We start from the raw sequence: 16,888 nt of genomic DNA on the forward strand, positions 1-16,888 counted from the left end.
TCATTTTTCTACCTCCCCTCTCATTTTTCTACCTCCCCTCTCATTTTTCTACCTCCCCTCTCATTTTTCTACCTCCCCTCTCATTTTTCTACTTACCCACTCATTTTTCTACCACCCCTCTCATTTTACTACCACCCCTCTCATATTTCTACCTCCCCTCTCATTTTCTACTTCCTCTCATTCTTCAACCTCCCTCTCATTTTTCTACCTCCCCTCTCATTTTTCTACTTCCCCTCTCATTTTTCTACCTCCCCTCTCATTTTTCTACTTCCCCTCTCATTTTTCTACTTCCCCTCTCATTTTTCTACTTAACCTCTCAATTTTCTACATCACCTCTCATTTTTCTACTCTCTCATTTTCTACCTCTCATTTTCTACCTCCCTCTCATTTTTCTACTTCCCTGTCATTTTCTACTCCCTCTCATTTTTCTACTTCTCTCATTTTCTACTCTGTTATTTTTCTACTCTCTCATTTTCTACTTCCCTCATTTTTCTACTTCTCCTCTCATTTTTCTACTTCCCCTCTCATTTTTCTACTTCCCCTCTCATTTTTCTACCTCCCCTCTCATTTTCTTACTTCCCCTCTCATATTTCTACTTATCTTCTCATTTTTCTACCTCCCCTCTCATTTTTCTACTTTCTCATTCTTCTTCCCTCTCATTTTTTACTCTCTCATTTTCTACCTCCTCTCATTTTTCTACCTCTCCTCATTTTCTACCTCCCTCTCATTTTCTACTTTCTCTCATTCTTCTACTCCCTCTCATTCTTTTACTTCCTCTCATTTTCTACCTCCTTCTCATTTTTCTACCTCCCTCTCATTTTTCTACCTCCTTCTCATTTTCTACCTCCCTCTCATTTTTCTTTCTTTCTCATTCTTCTACTTCCTCTCATTTTTTGCTTCCCTCTCATTTTCTACCTCTTCTCATTTTCTACCTCCCCCCTCATTTTTCTACCTCCCCTCTCACTTTTCTACCTCCCTTCTCATTTTTCTACCTCCCCTCTCATTTTTCTTCTTTCTTTCTCATTCTTCTACTTCCCCTCTCATTTTTTTGCTTCCCCTCTCATTTTTATAGCTCTCCTCTCATTTTCTACCTCCCCCCTCATTTTTCTACCTCCCCCCGCATTTTTCTACCTCCCTTCTCATTTTTCTACCTCCCCTCTCATTTTTCTTTTTTCTTTCTCATTCTTCTACTTCCCCTCTCATTTTTTTGCTTCCCCTCTCATTTTTCAACCTCTCCTCTCATTTTCTACCTCCCCCCTCATTTTTCTACCTCCCCTCTCATTTTTTTACTTCCTCTCATTTTTTTTACTTTTCATTCACATTTTCGACCTGTAAGTTTCGTCGTCACACTCACCCTGTGCACGTTCTCCTCAGTAACAGAGCGCTGCGGGTTGGTTCGCGTCATGCACACACACACGCCTCGCAGCGGGGTGGTGCGCGGGTTGCCCACGAACAGACGCATGCGGCGGCCCGGCATCTCGGGCTCCGCCGCCGCCTCGCCTGTCGAAGAAAGCGGGAAGAGGATGCTTAAGGAACGTTAGGAGAATTAAGGAGAATTAAGGAGAATGAATTGAGTGTTTATAAGGGAAATGTTAAGGGTTGATAAACGGACAAATAGGGACAAATAGGGGAAGTAAGAGAATGAGAGGGAAAACCTAAAAAAAATGAGAGAGGGAAGTGGGAATAAAAATGAGAGGGAAAAGTCGAAAAAAAATGAGAGGGGAGATAAATAGATAGAAAATAGAAGGGAAAGTACCAAAATGAGAGGGATGTAGAAAATGTAGACATGAAAACAAAAAAAGCAACAATTGAAGGGGAATGTAACGTAAGAGTAGTATTATAAGTAGTAGTAGTAGTAGTAGAAGTACATAAGAACATAAGAACATAAGAACGCAGAAGTCTACAAGAGGCCGGTAGGCCTGTACGAGGCAGCTCCTTTGACTCTAAGCTCCCGTGCATCTAACCCCACCTAATATCGCTGTCCATGAATTTATCTAGTCTATTTTTGAATGTGACAATTGTATTGGCACTCACCACATGACTGCTAAGCCTATTCCACTCATATCGCTGTCCATGAATTTATCTAGTCTATTTTTGAATGTGACAATTGTATTGGCACTCACCACATGACTGCTAAGCCTATTCCACTCATCCACCACCACCAAACCAATTTTTGCCTATGTCCCTGTTGAATCTGAATTTATCCAGTTTAAACCCATTACTTCGTGTCCTACCCGGTTCTCTTACCAACAAAACCTTATGAATGTCTCCCTTATTAAAGCCCTTCATCCATTTATAAACCTCGATCATGTCTCCACGCACCCTTCGCCTTTCTAGAGAATGCATGAAGAAGAAGAATGAGAATGAATAGTAGTAGTAGTAGTAATAGTAGTAGTAGTAGTAGTAGTAGTAGTAGTAGCAGCAGTAATAGTAACAGTAGTAGTAGTAGTAGTGGTAGTAGTAGTAGTAGTAGTAGTAGCAGCAGCAGTAATAGTAGCAATAGTAGTAGTAGTAGTAGTGTAGTAGTAGTAGTAGTAGTAGTAGTAGTAGTAGTAGTAAAGTATTAGAAGGAATAAGAAGGAAAAGAAAGAGGATGGGGGAGAAATACGATGAAAGGGAACAAAGGTAGAAGAAAGTGATTGATGATGCAGGGAAGAGAAAGATAATAAAAGAAAAAAAACTAATAAAAAAAAAGCAAAAAGAATATAGAGAACAAAGAAAGACAGACGACGAAACAAAGGCGGAGAAGAAAATGATTAATGATGCAGCGAATAGAAAACAAAGAAGAAAACAGTAAAACAAAACTAGTGAAAGAAAATTAACCTAAGAAACTAGACCATCAAAGGTAGACGAGAGAGAGAGAGAGAGAGAGAGAGAGAGAGAGAGAGAGAGAGAGAGAGAGAGAGAGAGAGAGAGAGAGAGAGAGAGAGAGAGAGAGAGAGAGAGAGAGAGAGAGAGAGAGAGAGAGAGAGAGAGAGAGAGAGAGAGAGAGAGAGAGAGAGAGAGAGAGAGAGATTTACATAGATTTACATAGAAAATCAGACCACACAGACCCCATGGTCCAGACTTGGTGGTCTGTCCTTAAACTTAAGTGATTTTACATTAATCAGAAGACTCCAAAACGTTGCATTTCTACTCTAGTTGATATTAAGTTGGAGGAAGTGACGGTCGAGCTTATTTTTGAAGGAGTCAATCGTGTTACACTGGACCACTGATGGTGGAAGCTTATTCCATTCTCGCACTACAACGTTGGTGAAGAAAAATTTGGTGCAGTCTGAATTTACTTGTCTACATCTGAGTTTTACGCCATTGTTTCTCGTGCGCAAAGTGTCATCGATCATAAACAATGTTGATCTGTCTACATTCGTGAAACCATTAAGTATTTTAAAACATTCGATCAGTTTTCCTCGGAGGCGACGTTTCTCAAGAGAGAACATGTTAAGGGTAGAAAGCCTTTCTTCGTAGGATTTGTTGCGCAAGGAAGGGATCATTTTCGTTGCCCGACGCTGAACACCTTCTAATTTAGCAATATCCTTTGCATGGTGGGGAGACCAAAACTGTACCGCATATTCCAAGTGGGGTCTGACTAAACTGTTGTAGAGCGGGAGTATTACATCTTTATTCTTGAATACAAAGTTTCTTTTAATGAAGCCCAACATTCTGTTCGGTTTATTTGCTGCATCGATGCATTGCTGTGAGAATTTGAGGTTTGACGCGATTTTGACCCCCAAGTCCTTGACGCATTGAACGCTTTTGAGTTTAACGCCGCGCATTTCGTATTCGAACTTCTTATTCCTCGTTCCAACTTGAAGGACCTGGCACTTGTCTACGTTAAAGGGCATCTCCCATCTATCCGACCAAGCTGAAATTTTGTGCAAATCCTCTTGGAGGCTTTGCCTGTCTTCGTCAGTCAGAACCGAGTTACCAATCTTTGTGTCGTCTGCAAATTTACTGATGCGGTTATTGAGTCCAACATCCACGTCGTTGATGTAAATAATGAAGAGCACTGGGCCAAGAACCGAGCCCTGAGGGACGCCACTAGTGACAGGCGCCCACTCTGAGTTAAATCCGTCAATCACTACTCTTTGTTGTCTGTTGCTCAACCAATTCGCGATCCATTGGTTTACTTGACCGTCAGAGAGAGAGAGAGAGAGAGAGAGAGAGAGAGAGAGAGAGAGAGAGAGAGAGAGAGAGAGAGAGAGAGAGAGAGAGAGAGAGAGAGAGAGAGAGAGAGAGAGAGAGAGAGAGAGAGAGAGAGAGAGAGAGGATGCGAGCGACGAAGGAAGGAAGGAAGGAAGGAAGAAGGATTAAAGAAGATAATGCAAAAATAAGTCAAATTAATGTCAGGAGGAAGGGAAGGAAGTGAAGAATGGCTGAAGAGAATAACGAATAACCAGAAAAAAATGAAGGAGGGAAATACGGATAAAAGAAAATAATTGAAGAACAGAAGGAAGGAAGGAAGGAAGGAAGGAAGGAAGGAAGGAAGAAAGGAAGAAAGGGAAGGAAGTGAAGAATGGCTGAAGAGAATAACGAATAACCAGAAAAAAAATGAAGGAGGGAAATACGGATAAAAGAAAATAATTGAAGAACAGAAGGAAGGAAGGAAGAAAGGAAGGAGGAAGGAAGGGAAGAAAAAACTAAAAAGAAAAAAAAAGTAAAGGCGTGTCATGGCAAAGTCACATAAAAGAAGAAATATACCAGATTAACTTACTGGAAGAAGGAGGAGGAGGAGGAGGAGGAGGAGGAGGAGGAGGAGGAGGAGGAGGAGGGCACAAGAGACACGAAGGGGACAGCAAGCATAAAGGCAACAGGAGGAGGAGGAGGAGGAGGAGGCGCCTTACGTGACTCGGTCCAGCGTTAGGGAAGAAGAGTGAAGAGAATAATAATGTTTACGTTTGAGTCTCCCATGCGAGCCTTTGCAGGAGGAGGAGGAGGAGGCGCCTTACGTGACTCGGTCCAGCGTCAGGGAAGAAGAGTGAAGAGAATAATAATGTTCACGTTTGAGTCTCCCATGCGAGCCTTTGCAGGAGGAGGAGGAGGAAGGTTACGCCAGTTTGACGCAGAATATTAAAAAAAACGGCTACCTCTGTTTCGTCTTCCTCCTCCTCTTCCTCTTCCTCCTCTTACCTAATTTAATCTGATCTAACCTCCTCCTCCTCCTCCTCCTTCTCCTCCTAACATTATCGAACCTAACCTGACCTAACCTAGCCTAACCTGACGTGACCTAACCTAACTTAACCTAGTGTAACCTAACCTAACCTGACCTAACCTAACCTTACCTAACCCAACCTAACCTGACGTGACCTAACCTAACTTAACCTAGTGTAACCTAACCTAACCTAACCTTACCTAACCAAACCTGACCTAACCTAACCTAACCTGACGTGACCTAACCTAACTTAACCTAGTGTAACCTAACCTAACCTGACCTAACCTAGCCTAACCAAACCTAACCTGACCCTTTTCATCTTTCATAATTACCCCTCTTCTCTCTATCTATTTATAACCTTCTCTCTATCTATCTTTCTCATCTATCTATTTATCTATCTTAGCCCCTTGACTGCCTTCTTTTCCTTATCTTTTGTTTATAATCTTCTCTCTCTCTATCTATCTCATCTGTCTATCTATCTTAACCCCTTGACTGCCTTCTTTTCCTTATCTACTGTTTCTCCTCTATGCTTCTGCTCCTTACTGTTCCTCACGTACCATCCTCAGTGTGCTGCGTCGCCGTGGAGTTGCGTCGGGATGGCTGCTGCTCCGTGGGCCCCGAGACCTCCGAGTTACGCCGGGAGTGACCGCTAGAGGGCTGCGACAGGAGGGGCGACGTGGGCGACTGTGAGGGAAGAGGAAGAGGAATATGGAGGTGGACATGAGAGAGATAGGAACAAAGGGTGGAAAGAAGGGGAATAAAATGGAAGAAGGAGGAAGGAAAGAGTAGAATGGAAGAAGGAAAAAGTAAGGGAGGTGATAGGAGAAGAGTGTGTTGAAGTGGACATAAGAGAGATAGGAACAAAGGGTGGAAAGAAGGGAAATAAAATGGAAGAAGGAGGAAGGAAAAGGTAAAAAGTAACAAGGAAAAAGTAAGGAGGGGCGACGTGGGTGACTGTGAGGGAGAGGAGGAGGCAAGGTGTTAGAAGAGGAGTGTGTGGAATAAGGAGAAAAAAAGTCTAGGGTAAGGAAAAGGTAGATGGGAAATTAGGGGTCAAGAGCATAAGGTGAGGTTTATACATGTGGTTCAAGATAATGTTGGCTACACACCACCCCATAACACACCACCACCACCACCACCATCATCATCATCATCATCATCATCATCATCATCATCATCATCATCATCATCATCATCATCATCATCATCATTTTTTCTTCTCTGTTATCGTGTCTTCTTTTTTCCTTCCCTCTTTTCTTTATTCCTTTGTTTCTTTGTTCTTTTTTTCATACCCTCCTTTCCTTTCTCTTCATCATCATCATCATCATCACCATTTTTTCTTCTCTGTTATCTTGTCTTCTTTTTTCCTTCCCTCTTTATTCCTTTGTTTCTGGTTCTTTTTTCCTAGCCTCCTTTTTCTCTTTTTCTTTATTTTTCTCGTCCTTTCTTTCTTCATCCACTATATCATTCCTTCTTTGCCACTTCCTCTCTTTCATCCTTCCCTCTTTCTTTTCTTTCTTTCCCTCTTTTCATTCTTTCTTCCTTCCTTCCCTCTTTCCTCCTTACATATTCACCTCCTTGTTCCCTTCTTCCTATCTCATTTCCTCCTCCTCCTCCTCCTCCTCCTCCTCCTCCTCTTCCTCTTTCTCTTCTATCTTTTTTTTCCTCCTCCGTCCTTTCATGATCCTTCCTCCATTCCCCTCATTTATTTTTATTTATGTTATTCCATAATTTTATTTTCTATTTCTTGGTACGTCTCGCAACTTCCGTACTGCTCTCTCTCTCTCTCTCTCTCTCTCTCTCTCTCTCTCTCAGCACACACACAACTTACCCGAGGTCGTTGGCATCACTCTCACCTGAGATACGAACGCACGTCACGCCACCTCCCTCACCTGTATCACCTGGATTGTCTTTATCTATTTATATCTATTCTTTTTAGATCGAAGGAGGAGGAAGAGGAGGAGGAAACATGGAAACATGGAAATGCAGGTAACAGAAAGCCTATTGGCTCATTACGTGGTTGCCCGCTTTGGTGATTTAATCTGCTCGACAGCCACTTGGGGCCTGGGGAGCAGATGAAAGCATCTCGACATTGAGGAGCAGATGAAAAGCACCTCGATATTGAGGAACAGATACAAGAACATAGAAATACACGGAGACTGGGAGAGGACGAGTGGCCAACACAGGGCAGCCCCAGAATCCCCCCCAATACAGAGGAGGAGGAGGAGGAAGTGAATGGGAAGTGGAGGGCAAGGAGGATGAAAGGAAGGAGATGAAAAGAACGAAGACCCCAGGGAGAAATAGGAATAAGAAAAGGATGAGGAAGAAGAAGGAGGAGGAGGAGGAGGAGAAAGGTGAAGATGGTGGGAAAAGGAAGATTGTTATGCCCTCTTTCCTCTCTCCTAACTACCCCTTTTTTTCCTCTCTATTAACTAGTTTATCTCTTTATCTATCTATTAATTTATCTATCTTAGAGCTATCTTAACCCCTTCATTGCCCTCTTTTCCTTATATTTTTCTTATCTTTCTCCATGTTTCTGCTCATTACTTTTCCTTACTTTTTTATTTTTGCTTTTTCTCTATATCTAATCCCTTTCTTTCTTTCATTTACCTTATATCTATCAATGAGCCTATCTATCAATCTATCTATCTATCTATCTATCTATCCAACACCGTCTTATACACACTAACCTAAAAAACAAAGCATAAAGCATAACAACAAAACCACACTCACACTAATATATAACCAGTCTCATAAACCTTCACTGAAAAAAAAAAATCGCAAAAAGCAAAACAACCTCCAAAGGGTGTATGCGCGGGTCTGGCAACACTTATGAGTCTCACCTTCGCGTCGCCGTCCTCTTCCTCGTCCTGGCCGCCCTTCTCCTCCGGCGGGATCTCGCACTCTTGATAGAACCAGATCATGTTGTTGTACTGGCCGGGCATCAGGAACTTGCTAATCTCCTCCAGCTGACGGGGCGCAGCGAGGGGGAAAGGAGAGCAGGGGTGACAAGGGTACCATACACGAGCGAACAATGGTCTTCAAATAATAATGCTCTATCTCATTTTAGGTACACTCTCTACACACAGTTCTCGAACACCTGGGCACGATGGATGTGAAAATGAATCGATCGTGACTAGTCGCCTCGGAATGATTGGTATCCCTGATTGTGATGACGCATCTGCATCCTTTACTGTATATGATACGTTTCGATCCTGTGTTGATGTGATGGTCGCAGTAAGCCTTACGTACTCACGTTAGTCTCCGCGGAGACCCCACAAGACCGGCGCAAAGTCATTATTATCCTTCACACTGAAGGCCTCAGTTATCGCCAAACAGCACGGCGGATTGTTGTGTCCGTCTCTACCTTATCACTAGGGGCCAGCAGGTATGTGGAAACAGGCTCCACTAGTGACACGCCTCGAAGCCTCGAAGCAAACTTGACAGTAAAATCGGCGCAGGCGGTGCATACACTCATTATTAAATAAGCACCTCCCATCCTCATATATGTTATTCCTAACCAATCTATCGCTATATGTGGTTTATGTATTAATTGTGGCAGATATTTTAATTTTACATATTTTTACTGGCAATTATACTCAAACTACCACCTGTAATTATCATTCCTTCATTTGAGTAGGAATGACGTCAGTCGCAGCATTTAAACTGACTGGTATTCCTAGCTCAAGCGGACTGGGTTACAAAATTACTGAATTCACTCGGTGGTACTAAATTAGCACCAGAATGACGTAAATCTACTGACGAAAAAACACCCTTGGGAAGAGGAATTATCGCCGCAACCAATGATTATACTACGGTTACTTAACATATGAGTAGGCGGTGGCTGAGTGGTTAGCGTTCGGGGTCCGCATTCAACACGTGATGGACGACCCTGGTTCGAATCCGCCGCTACCAAATGGGATTTTTCAGTCACCGCCGAGTGGCTATATTAAGACTACCCACACGCTGTCCTGAAGACTAGCCATCAACCCGGACTCTAGAGGAAACCGTCCAAGAACGATTTCCGGGGGTCAGCATGAGCCAAGAAAAGCCGCCTTGGTAGGAACAGGCACCACTAGTGACACGCCTCGAAGCCTCGGAGCAGACCTAACACTGTAACGTTCGCAGGGGGTGCATACGCAAATTATTAAATAAATACCTCCATCTCATGTATCGTATACTTAACCAAGCTCTCGCAGTATGTGGTTTACTATTAATTTTGGTAGAAATTTTTATTTTATATACATCTACTGCCAGACATACTCTTAAACTACCACCTGAAATTATCATTCCCTCACTTAGGAATGTGACGTCACCCACAGCATTTAAACTGACTGATAGTTCTGAAGCGGAATGGGTAGATCTACAGACGAAAACACACCCTTGAGACGAGGAATTATCGCCGCAACCAATGATTACACTACGGTTACATAAGACATATTAATTTAATCGAGATCAAGCGACAAGGCCTATAAGTGCACATGTAATACTGAGCCTTTGGCAACTCACGCCTTCACACAGAGCATGCGTGCGCGAGGCTACCACCCGTTCCACACTGGGAGAGGTGTCTCAAAAATTTTCGTCCGTGTATCTCAGAATGCATGACGCTTAAATCGTTCGAGAACTTTGTGTGGAGAGTGTACATGAAAAAACATCTGGCTCTGTAAGTAGAAATATGAGGTATTTTAATCATTTATTGCCTGTAAATCACATTTGTAATGTTCGAAATAGCATGAAATATCGGGTTTCTTAAAAAAAAAAATATATATATATATATATATATGTATATATATATATATATATATATATATATATATATATATATATATATATATATATATATATATATATATATATATATATATATATATATATATATATATATATATATATATATATATATATATATATATATATATATATATATATCTTTATATATATACCTAGCCTAGCATCACATTTAACAATATTTCATGCTGTTTCGAATATTGCCATTGTGATTTACATGCAACAAATCATTAAAATCCCTTTTCTTTCTACTTACAGAACCAGATGTCTTTTCATTCATAATTATTTGAAGCACACTGTTCTTTCGCTTATGAACTGACTAGACTAGTGATGGAGTACTACCATTAACACCACAACAACACCAGCAGCCTCCCACTCACCAGGTTCTCCTCAAACACGTGGTCCATAACCTGGTGCCTGGCGATGCCCGCGCAGGCCGCCAGCACCTGGAAGATGTACTCATAGCGAGGGTCGGTGTCCCCACGACGGGCGCGACGCTCCTGCTCCTCTCGACGCTTCTGTACGCCGGCACCGACAGACGAAGAGGTGGCGGGGGTAGGGGTGAAGGTGAAGGGAGTAGAGGAAGGAAAGAATGGGAAAGGGAGATGAGAAAAGGGATGAAAATGAGTAGAAAGTGGGAAAAAGGAGGAAGGAATGAAAGAAGGGGATGAAGAGGCAAGAAGTTTTGGAAAAGGATGAAGATGAAGACAAAGATGAGGAAGAAGAAGTGAAAAAAAGAAGGAAGAAGCAGAGAAGAAGGAGAACGAGGATGAGAGGAAGGAAGAGGAAGAGGAGGAGAGCATTTGCGAGGAGGACGAAGTGAGGAACAGAGGAAAAGGGACAAAGCAAGTAGAGATTAATAAAGATAAGGAGGAGGAAGAGGAGGAGGAAGAGGAGGAGGAAAAATAGCAAAAAGGCAGATAGACACAGACGACGAGGGGAAGGGGAATAAAAAGAAATATATTAACACCAAACAACACACAATAATGACATTTAGAAGTATACAGATTTTATTTTTCATTATCAAACCACCAATACAATGAATCTCAAAAAATAATGCTGCTGCTGCTTATACTCAACACTATCACCACTACCATTATTAAGCCACTGACTAATTATTTACGTTCATTTAGGTTGTTTATACATATACAAAAACACATTATACAAAAACATGCAAGAATGGCTTTAGACAAACAGGTGCAAAGAGGTGTGTGTGTGTGTGTGTGTGTGTGTGTGTGTGTGTGTGTGTGTGTGTGTGTGTGTGTGTGTGTGTGTGTGTGTGTGTGTTTATTTTAGGTTGCATGCGGCAGTTGAGTCATGCGAGCAAGCGAGTAAGCGAGTGAGTGAGTGAGTGAATGAGTGAATCGGTGAATGCGAGACAAACAAACACACACAAACAATACACAAACAAGCACAAGCAGAAGGCAAAGCACTACACTCTCACATCGTCCCACACAAACACGGACACAAACACTAGACGGCAAAGCAGACACAAACACAGACACACACACAGTCTATAGAGCGTAGGAAGCCACTCAGCACCATGCAGCTTAGTCAGGTATAGAGCGACTGAGCTTCCCCAGGTATACACAGGTAGGACAGCCAGGTATATGAATTAGGTAAGGTTAGGGAGAGTTTTGACTTGAAAGGACCTAGAAATGAAAGGTAGTAAGGTTGGAAGCTATCGTTTGGTTAGTTAGTCAGTCAGAACAGTCCATTACAAGTGAGTTAGTCAGTTATAAGTCAGTTACAGTTATTCAGTCAGTTATTACAGTCAGATATGGTTAATAAGTTAGTATAAGGTGGGGTCAGTCAGCCTTGTAAGGTCAGGTATGGTCAATAAGTTAGTATAATAAGGTCGGGCCATTCAGCTGTTAGGTATAGTTGGTTAATATATACATTGAACTAGTTAACATTTTAGTAGAGAGACGAAGCTCCTTATAGTATCCAGGTAGTCAGTCAGGTATATGAAACAGTTTACGTGTTAATTACTATGCAGACCACGCCTGGAGAGCGACGTCCGTGCAGCAGGTTCGTCCTTTTTAAATAAACTGGACGCCAATAATTTTCTTCGCAAGCACGAGTAGATACAAAAAAATAAGAGATAATTAATACGATGAACAAACGTGGTTATTATTTTTTCAAACGGCGTAAGTCAGGACATAATTATACAGTGCAACCTCAGTAATAAGCTGAAAATAATCCGCATGAAAGTTTGTATTAATAATATTGCATAGTTTTCGTTCTCTACAAGTCTTCTTCCTTTACCCTCTTCTACTGCACCGATAAGACTGTTGGCATTTTTTTTTATGGGTGTGGGGGAGAATATTACTTTCCTTTTTTTTCTTCAGGTGAATATTACTTTCCTTTTTTTTCTTCAGGTGAATATTACTTTCCTTTTTTTTCTTCAGGTGAATATTACTTTCCTTTTTTTTCTTCAGGTGAATATTACTTTCCTTTTTTTTCTTCAGGGGAATATTACTTTCCCTTTTTTTCTTCAGGTGAATATTACTTTCCTTTTTTTCTTCAGGTGAATATTACTTTCCTTTTTTCCTTCAGGTGAATATTACTTTTTTTTCTTCAGGTGAATATTACTTTCCTTTTTTTTCTTCAGGGGAATATTACTTTCCTATTTTTTCTTCAGGTGAATATTACTTTCCTTTTTTTCCTTCAGGTGAATATTACTTTCCTATTTTTTCTTCAGGTGAATATTACTTTCCTTTTTTTTCTTCAGGGGAATATTACTTTCCTTTTTTTCTTCAGGTGAATATTACTTTCCTTTTTTTTCTTCAGGTGAATATTACTTTCCTTTTTTTCTTCAGGTGAATATTACTTTCCTTTTTTTCTTCAGGGGAATATTACTTTCCTTTTTTTTCTTCAGGTGAATATTACTTTCCTTTTTTTTTCCTTCAGGTGAATATTACTTTCCTTTTTTCCTTCAGGGGAATATGACTTTCCTTTTTTTTCTTCAGGTGAATATTACTTTCCTTTTTTTTCTTAATGTGAATATTACTTTCCTTTTTTCTTCAGGTGAATATTACTTTTTTTTTTCTTCAGGGGAATATTACTTTCCTTTTTTTCTTCAGGTGAATATTACTTTCCTTTTTTCCTTCAGGTGAATATTACTTTTTTCTTCAGGTGAATATTACTTTCCTTTTTTTTCTTCAGGTGAATATTACTTTTTTTCTTCAGGGAATATTACTTTTTTTTCTTCAGGTGAATATTACTTTCCTTTTTTCTTCAGGTGAATATTACTTTTTTTCTTCAGGTGAATATTACTTTTTTTTTCTTCAGGTGAATATTACTTTCCTTTTTTTCTTCAGGGGAATATTACTTTCCTTTTTTCCTTCAGGTGAATATTACTTTCCTTTTTTCTTCAGGGAATATTACTTTCCTTTTTTTCTTCAGGGAATATTACTTTCCTTTTTTTTTCCTTCAGGTGAATATTACTTTTTTTCTTCAGGGAATATGACTTTTTTTTCTTCAGGTGAATATTACTTTTTTTTCTTCAGGGAATATTACTTTCCTTTTTTCTTCAGGTGAATATTACTTTCCTTTTTTCTTCAGGTGAATATTACTTTCCTTTTTCCTTCAGGTGAATATTACTTTTTTTTTCTTCAGGTGAATATTACTTTTTTTCTTCAGGGGAATATGACTCCTTTTTTTTCTTCAGGTGAATATTACTTTCCTTTTTTTCTTCAGGGGAATATTACTTTCCTTTTTTTCCTTAAGGTGAATATTACTTTCCTTTTTTTCTTCAGGGGAATATTACTTTCCTTTTTTTCTTCAGGTGAATATTACTTTCCTTTTTTTCTTCAGGGGAATATTACTTTCCTTTTTTTCCTTCAGGTGAATATTACTTTCCTTTTTTTTCTTCAGGTGAATATTACTTTCCTTTTTTTTCTTCAGGTGAATATTACTTTCCTTTTTTTTCTTCAGGTGAATATTACTTTCCTTTTTTTTCTTCAGGTGAATATTACTTTCCTTTTCTTTTCTTCAGGTGAATATTACTTTCCTTTTTTTCTTCAGGTGGTCATTCATCGACGCAAACGAGGAGAAACAACATCCTTTCATTCTTTTTTTTCCCTTCATCTTGTAATGTTAATAAAGGTTTTGGATGTATTTTTTGCAGTTTTCCATTCTTTCCTTCGTTCTTTCCCTCTGGTGGCCATTTCTTCGATGTAAAGAGAAAAAAAAACATCCTTTCGTTCTCTCTCTCCTTTAATCTGCAATGTTAAAGCTCTTGGAATTCAGAGCTTTTTTTGTCAGTCCTACTTTTCTTCATTCTTGTTTCTTGAGTTGGTCATTCGTCGACGCAGGAAGGAGAAAACCATCCTTCGTGTCCCTTCAGATGGTCGTCCAGGCAACAGGACTCGCCAGTTTTCTACTCGCAGCATTCACAAACGGACCACTTTGTTTACCCGCTGGAAAATTGCCACGCTTCAAGGCGGGTCACGAGACGGGTCCCTTCCTGCCTTCCTTCCACGTGTTGGTGTGACCTCTGTATACCTCTGTGACCCATTTTCGGGAGGGGGGAGGAGGAGCAAAAAGATGGAAGAAAGGGGTCATAGTGATCTCAAAATCCTCTGCGTCCTCTTCGCGGTTTGTTCAATTGTTATGTGGGAGGAAGAAAGGAGGAGGAGAGTAGTTGAGGAGGGAAGGGAGGGAGGAAGATACAAATAAGAAACTAAGAAAGAGAAAGGGAAAGAATGGAAGGAAAGAATGAAGGCGAGCTGGACAGAAGGCAGGAAGGAAGGAAGGAAGGAAGGAAGGAGAGAAGGAAGGAGGGAAGGCAAGACAGAGGCCGTTATTTACACCTGTAGGAAAGAAACAGCGCCCAAGTGAAGACAAAAAGGAAAACAAAGGCGAGCTGGACAGAAGGCAGGAAGGAAGGAGGGAAAGAAGGAGGGAAGGAAGGAGGGAAGGAGGGAAGGCAAGACAGAGGCTGTTATTTACACCTGCAGGAAAGAAACAGCGCCCAAGTGAAGACAAAAAGGGAAACAAAATCACAAAACATGCTAAAAGCTCGGCACTTGACAGTCATACTTATTTACAAAAAGAAAAGAAAGTTAGACGCGAAGCAAAAGAGGAAGGAAAGAAGAAAAGACTAAGACAAAACATCAAGAACAGAAGAAAGGAAGACATGAAGGACGTAGAAAGTAAAGCACAAACAACGATCGTGAGTCTCTGGGAAAGGAATAAAAATTATCACTTCGTTGTCGCCTACGAAGAAAGGGAGACCGAGGGAGACCGAGACAGGTAGGTCATGGTGGGGGTGGTGGTGGTGGTGGCGACGCCTTACAAACAGTCCCTTCACCAACACTTCACAATCCCGTCCACCAACACAAGACCCAGACTCACAAACCACTTCCTTACACCTGCCACAGACGACACTAATGAGACAGACGATTAAGACGGAGCTTGTGGCGGCGATGGTCTTAGTGCTTGTGGTTTCGCCTTCTGAATAGTCGCTTCTTGACCCCATCACGTGAGCCGGAGACAAGACCCTTACTAATGACTGCTATGAATACTGCTAATGAGGCTGGTGATTAAGACGGAGCTTGTGGTGATCTTGATGCTTGTGGTTTCGCCTTCCAAATAGTCGCTTCTTGACCCCATCACGTGAGCCGGAGACAAGACCCTTACTAATGCCCACTATAACTTGCTAATGGGCCTGGTGAGTCATTAGGGCGAGGCTTCAATCATCCCATTAAGATACTAAGGTGGTAAGGGGTCGATTCATAGCTCAGTCATCCATGCACACGTAAGCCGGAGACAAGACCCTTACTAATGTCCACTATAACTTGCTAATGGGCCTGGTGAGTCATTAGGGGAAGGGTTCAATTATCCCATTAAGATACTAAGGTGCTGAGGGGTCGCATCATGGCCTCGTCATCCAAACGTAAGCCGGAGACAAGACCCTTACTAATGTCCACTATAACTTGCTAATGGGCCTGGTGAGTCATTAGGGGAAGGGTTCAATTACTCCATTAAGATACTAAGGTGCTGAGGGGTCGCATCATAACCTCGTCACACACACGTAAGCCGGAGACAAGACCCTTACTAATGTCCACTATTACTGTTGCTTATGGCGTTGGCGAGGCATCAGGGCGCGGCTTCACTTATCCCATTATGCGGATGAACACTTGAGGGACGTGAGAGCTGGTGTCGGCGAGGTGAAGTATAGAGTTGAATGGAGGTTTTCAGAAGGACGTCTTTGTGGTGAAGTGGTGAAGTGTATGCTTTTAGAAGGACGTTTAGGATCACGGTGAAGTGGTTAAGTGCAGCCTCTCAGAAGGACGTCTTGGATCAAGGTGAAGAAGTGTTGGATGGAGGCTCTTGGAAGGATTTGGATAGAGGTGAAGTCTTTTCGGATGGAGGCTTTCATAGGAACGTTTTGGATCAGTCTCCCACACAGCGTCGAGGCCACAGGGACGGCTGGAAGGCTTTATTGAGGTCATCGCCGCCTTGACTGCCAGATTATGTTGTGCGGGGAACAACCTGAGACGCTCACGGGCCGCAGTCACACTAGGGGCGAAGCTGCTCCCCTCGCTGGCCACTTATGAGGTGTTTGCTAGGGTGATTGAAACGAGGATCAGGAAATTTGATACTGCTGACCACTTGCTGGAGTGAAAAGAGGAAATAATTATTATAAAACTGCCGTCCACTTGTGATGCTTTTCCTTAGGTGATAGAAAACGGAGATGAGGAGATGCATTACTGCAGCTGACTTCTTGTGATGCTCTTGATACAGAAAAGGACGCGGTGTGATTGTGCTTTCTCTGCTCCCCTTGGCGATGTGAAGGAAAACGGGAAGAAATAATTATAAAACTGCCGTCCACTTGTGATGCTTTTCCTTAGGTGATAGAAAACGGAGATGAGGAGATGCATTACTGCAGCTGACTTCTTGTGATGCTCTTGGTACAGAAAAGGACGCTGTGTGATTCTGCTT

The 16,888-nt window shown here is 41.4% G+C and overlaps 1 protein-coding gene across 4 annotated transcripts in view; it reads right to left on the minus strand.

Annotated features, from left to right (window-relative positions):
• Positions 1–16,888, minus strand: part of LOC126995905 (dynein axonemal heavy chain 5-like) — a 237,639-nt gene that overhangs the window by 129,580 nt on the left and 91,171 nt on the right. For 2 of the 4 annotated variants that reach the window (XR_007750824.1, XM_050855798.1), the window contains exons 1-4: positions 10,318–10,909; positions 7,993–8,118; positions 5,707–5,833; positions 1,355–1,500 (exon numbers count right to left, since the gene is read on the minus strand). Coding sequence is in view for 3 of the 4 variants with exons in the window: in XM_050855798.1 (XP_050711755.1) it covers positions 1,355–1,500; positions 5,707–5,833; positions 7,993–8,118; positions 10,318–10,740 (822 nt within the window). In the remaining variant the exon portion in view is untranslated. Of the gene's footprint in view, positions 1–1,354; positions 1,501–5,706; positions 5,834–7,992; positions 8,119–10,317; positions 10,910–16,888 lie in introns of those variants that run through there. The other 2 variants (XM_050855800.1, XM_050855799.1) reach the window with 1 other exon arrangement.

Source organism: Eriocheir sinensis, chromosome 9, assembly GCF_024679095.1.
Source record: "Eriocheir sinensis breed Jianghai 21 chromosome 9, ASM2467909v1, whole genome shotgun sequence".
Classification (NCBI taxonomy): Eukaryota; Metazoa; Arthropoda; class Malacostraca; order Decapoda; family Varunidae; genus Eriocheir; species Eriocheir sinensis.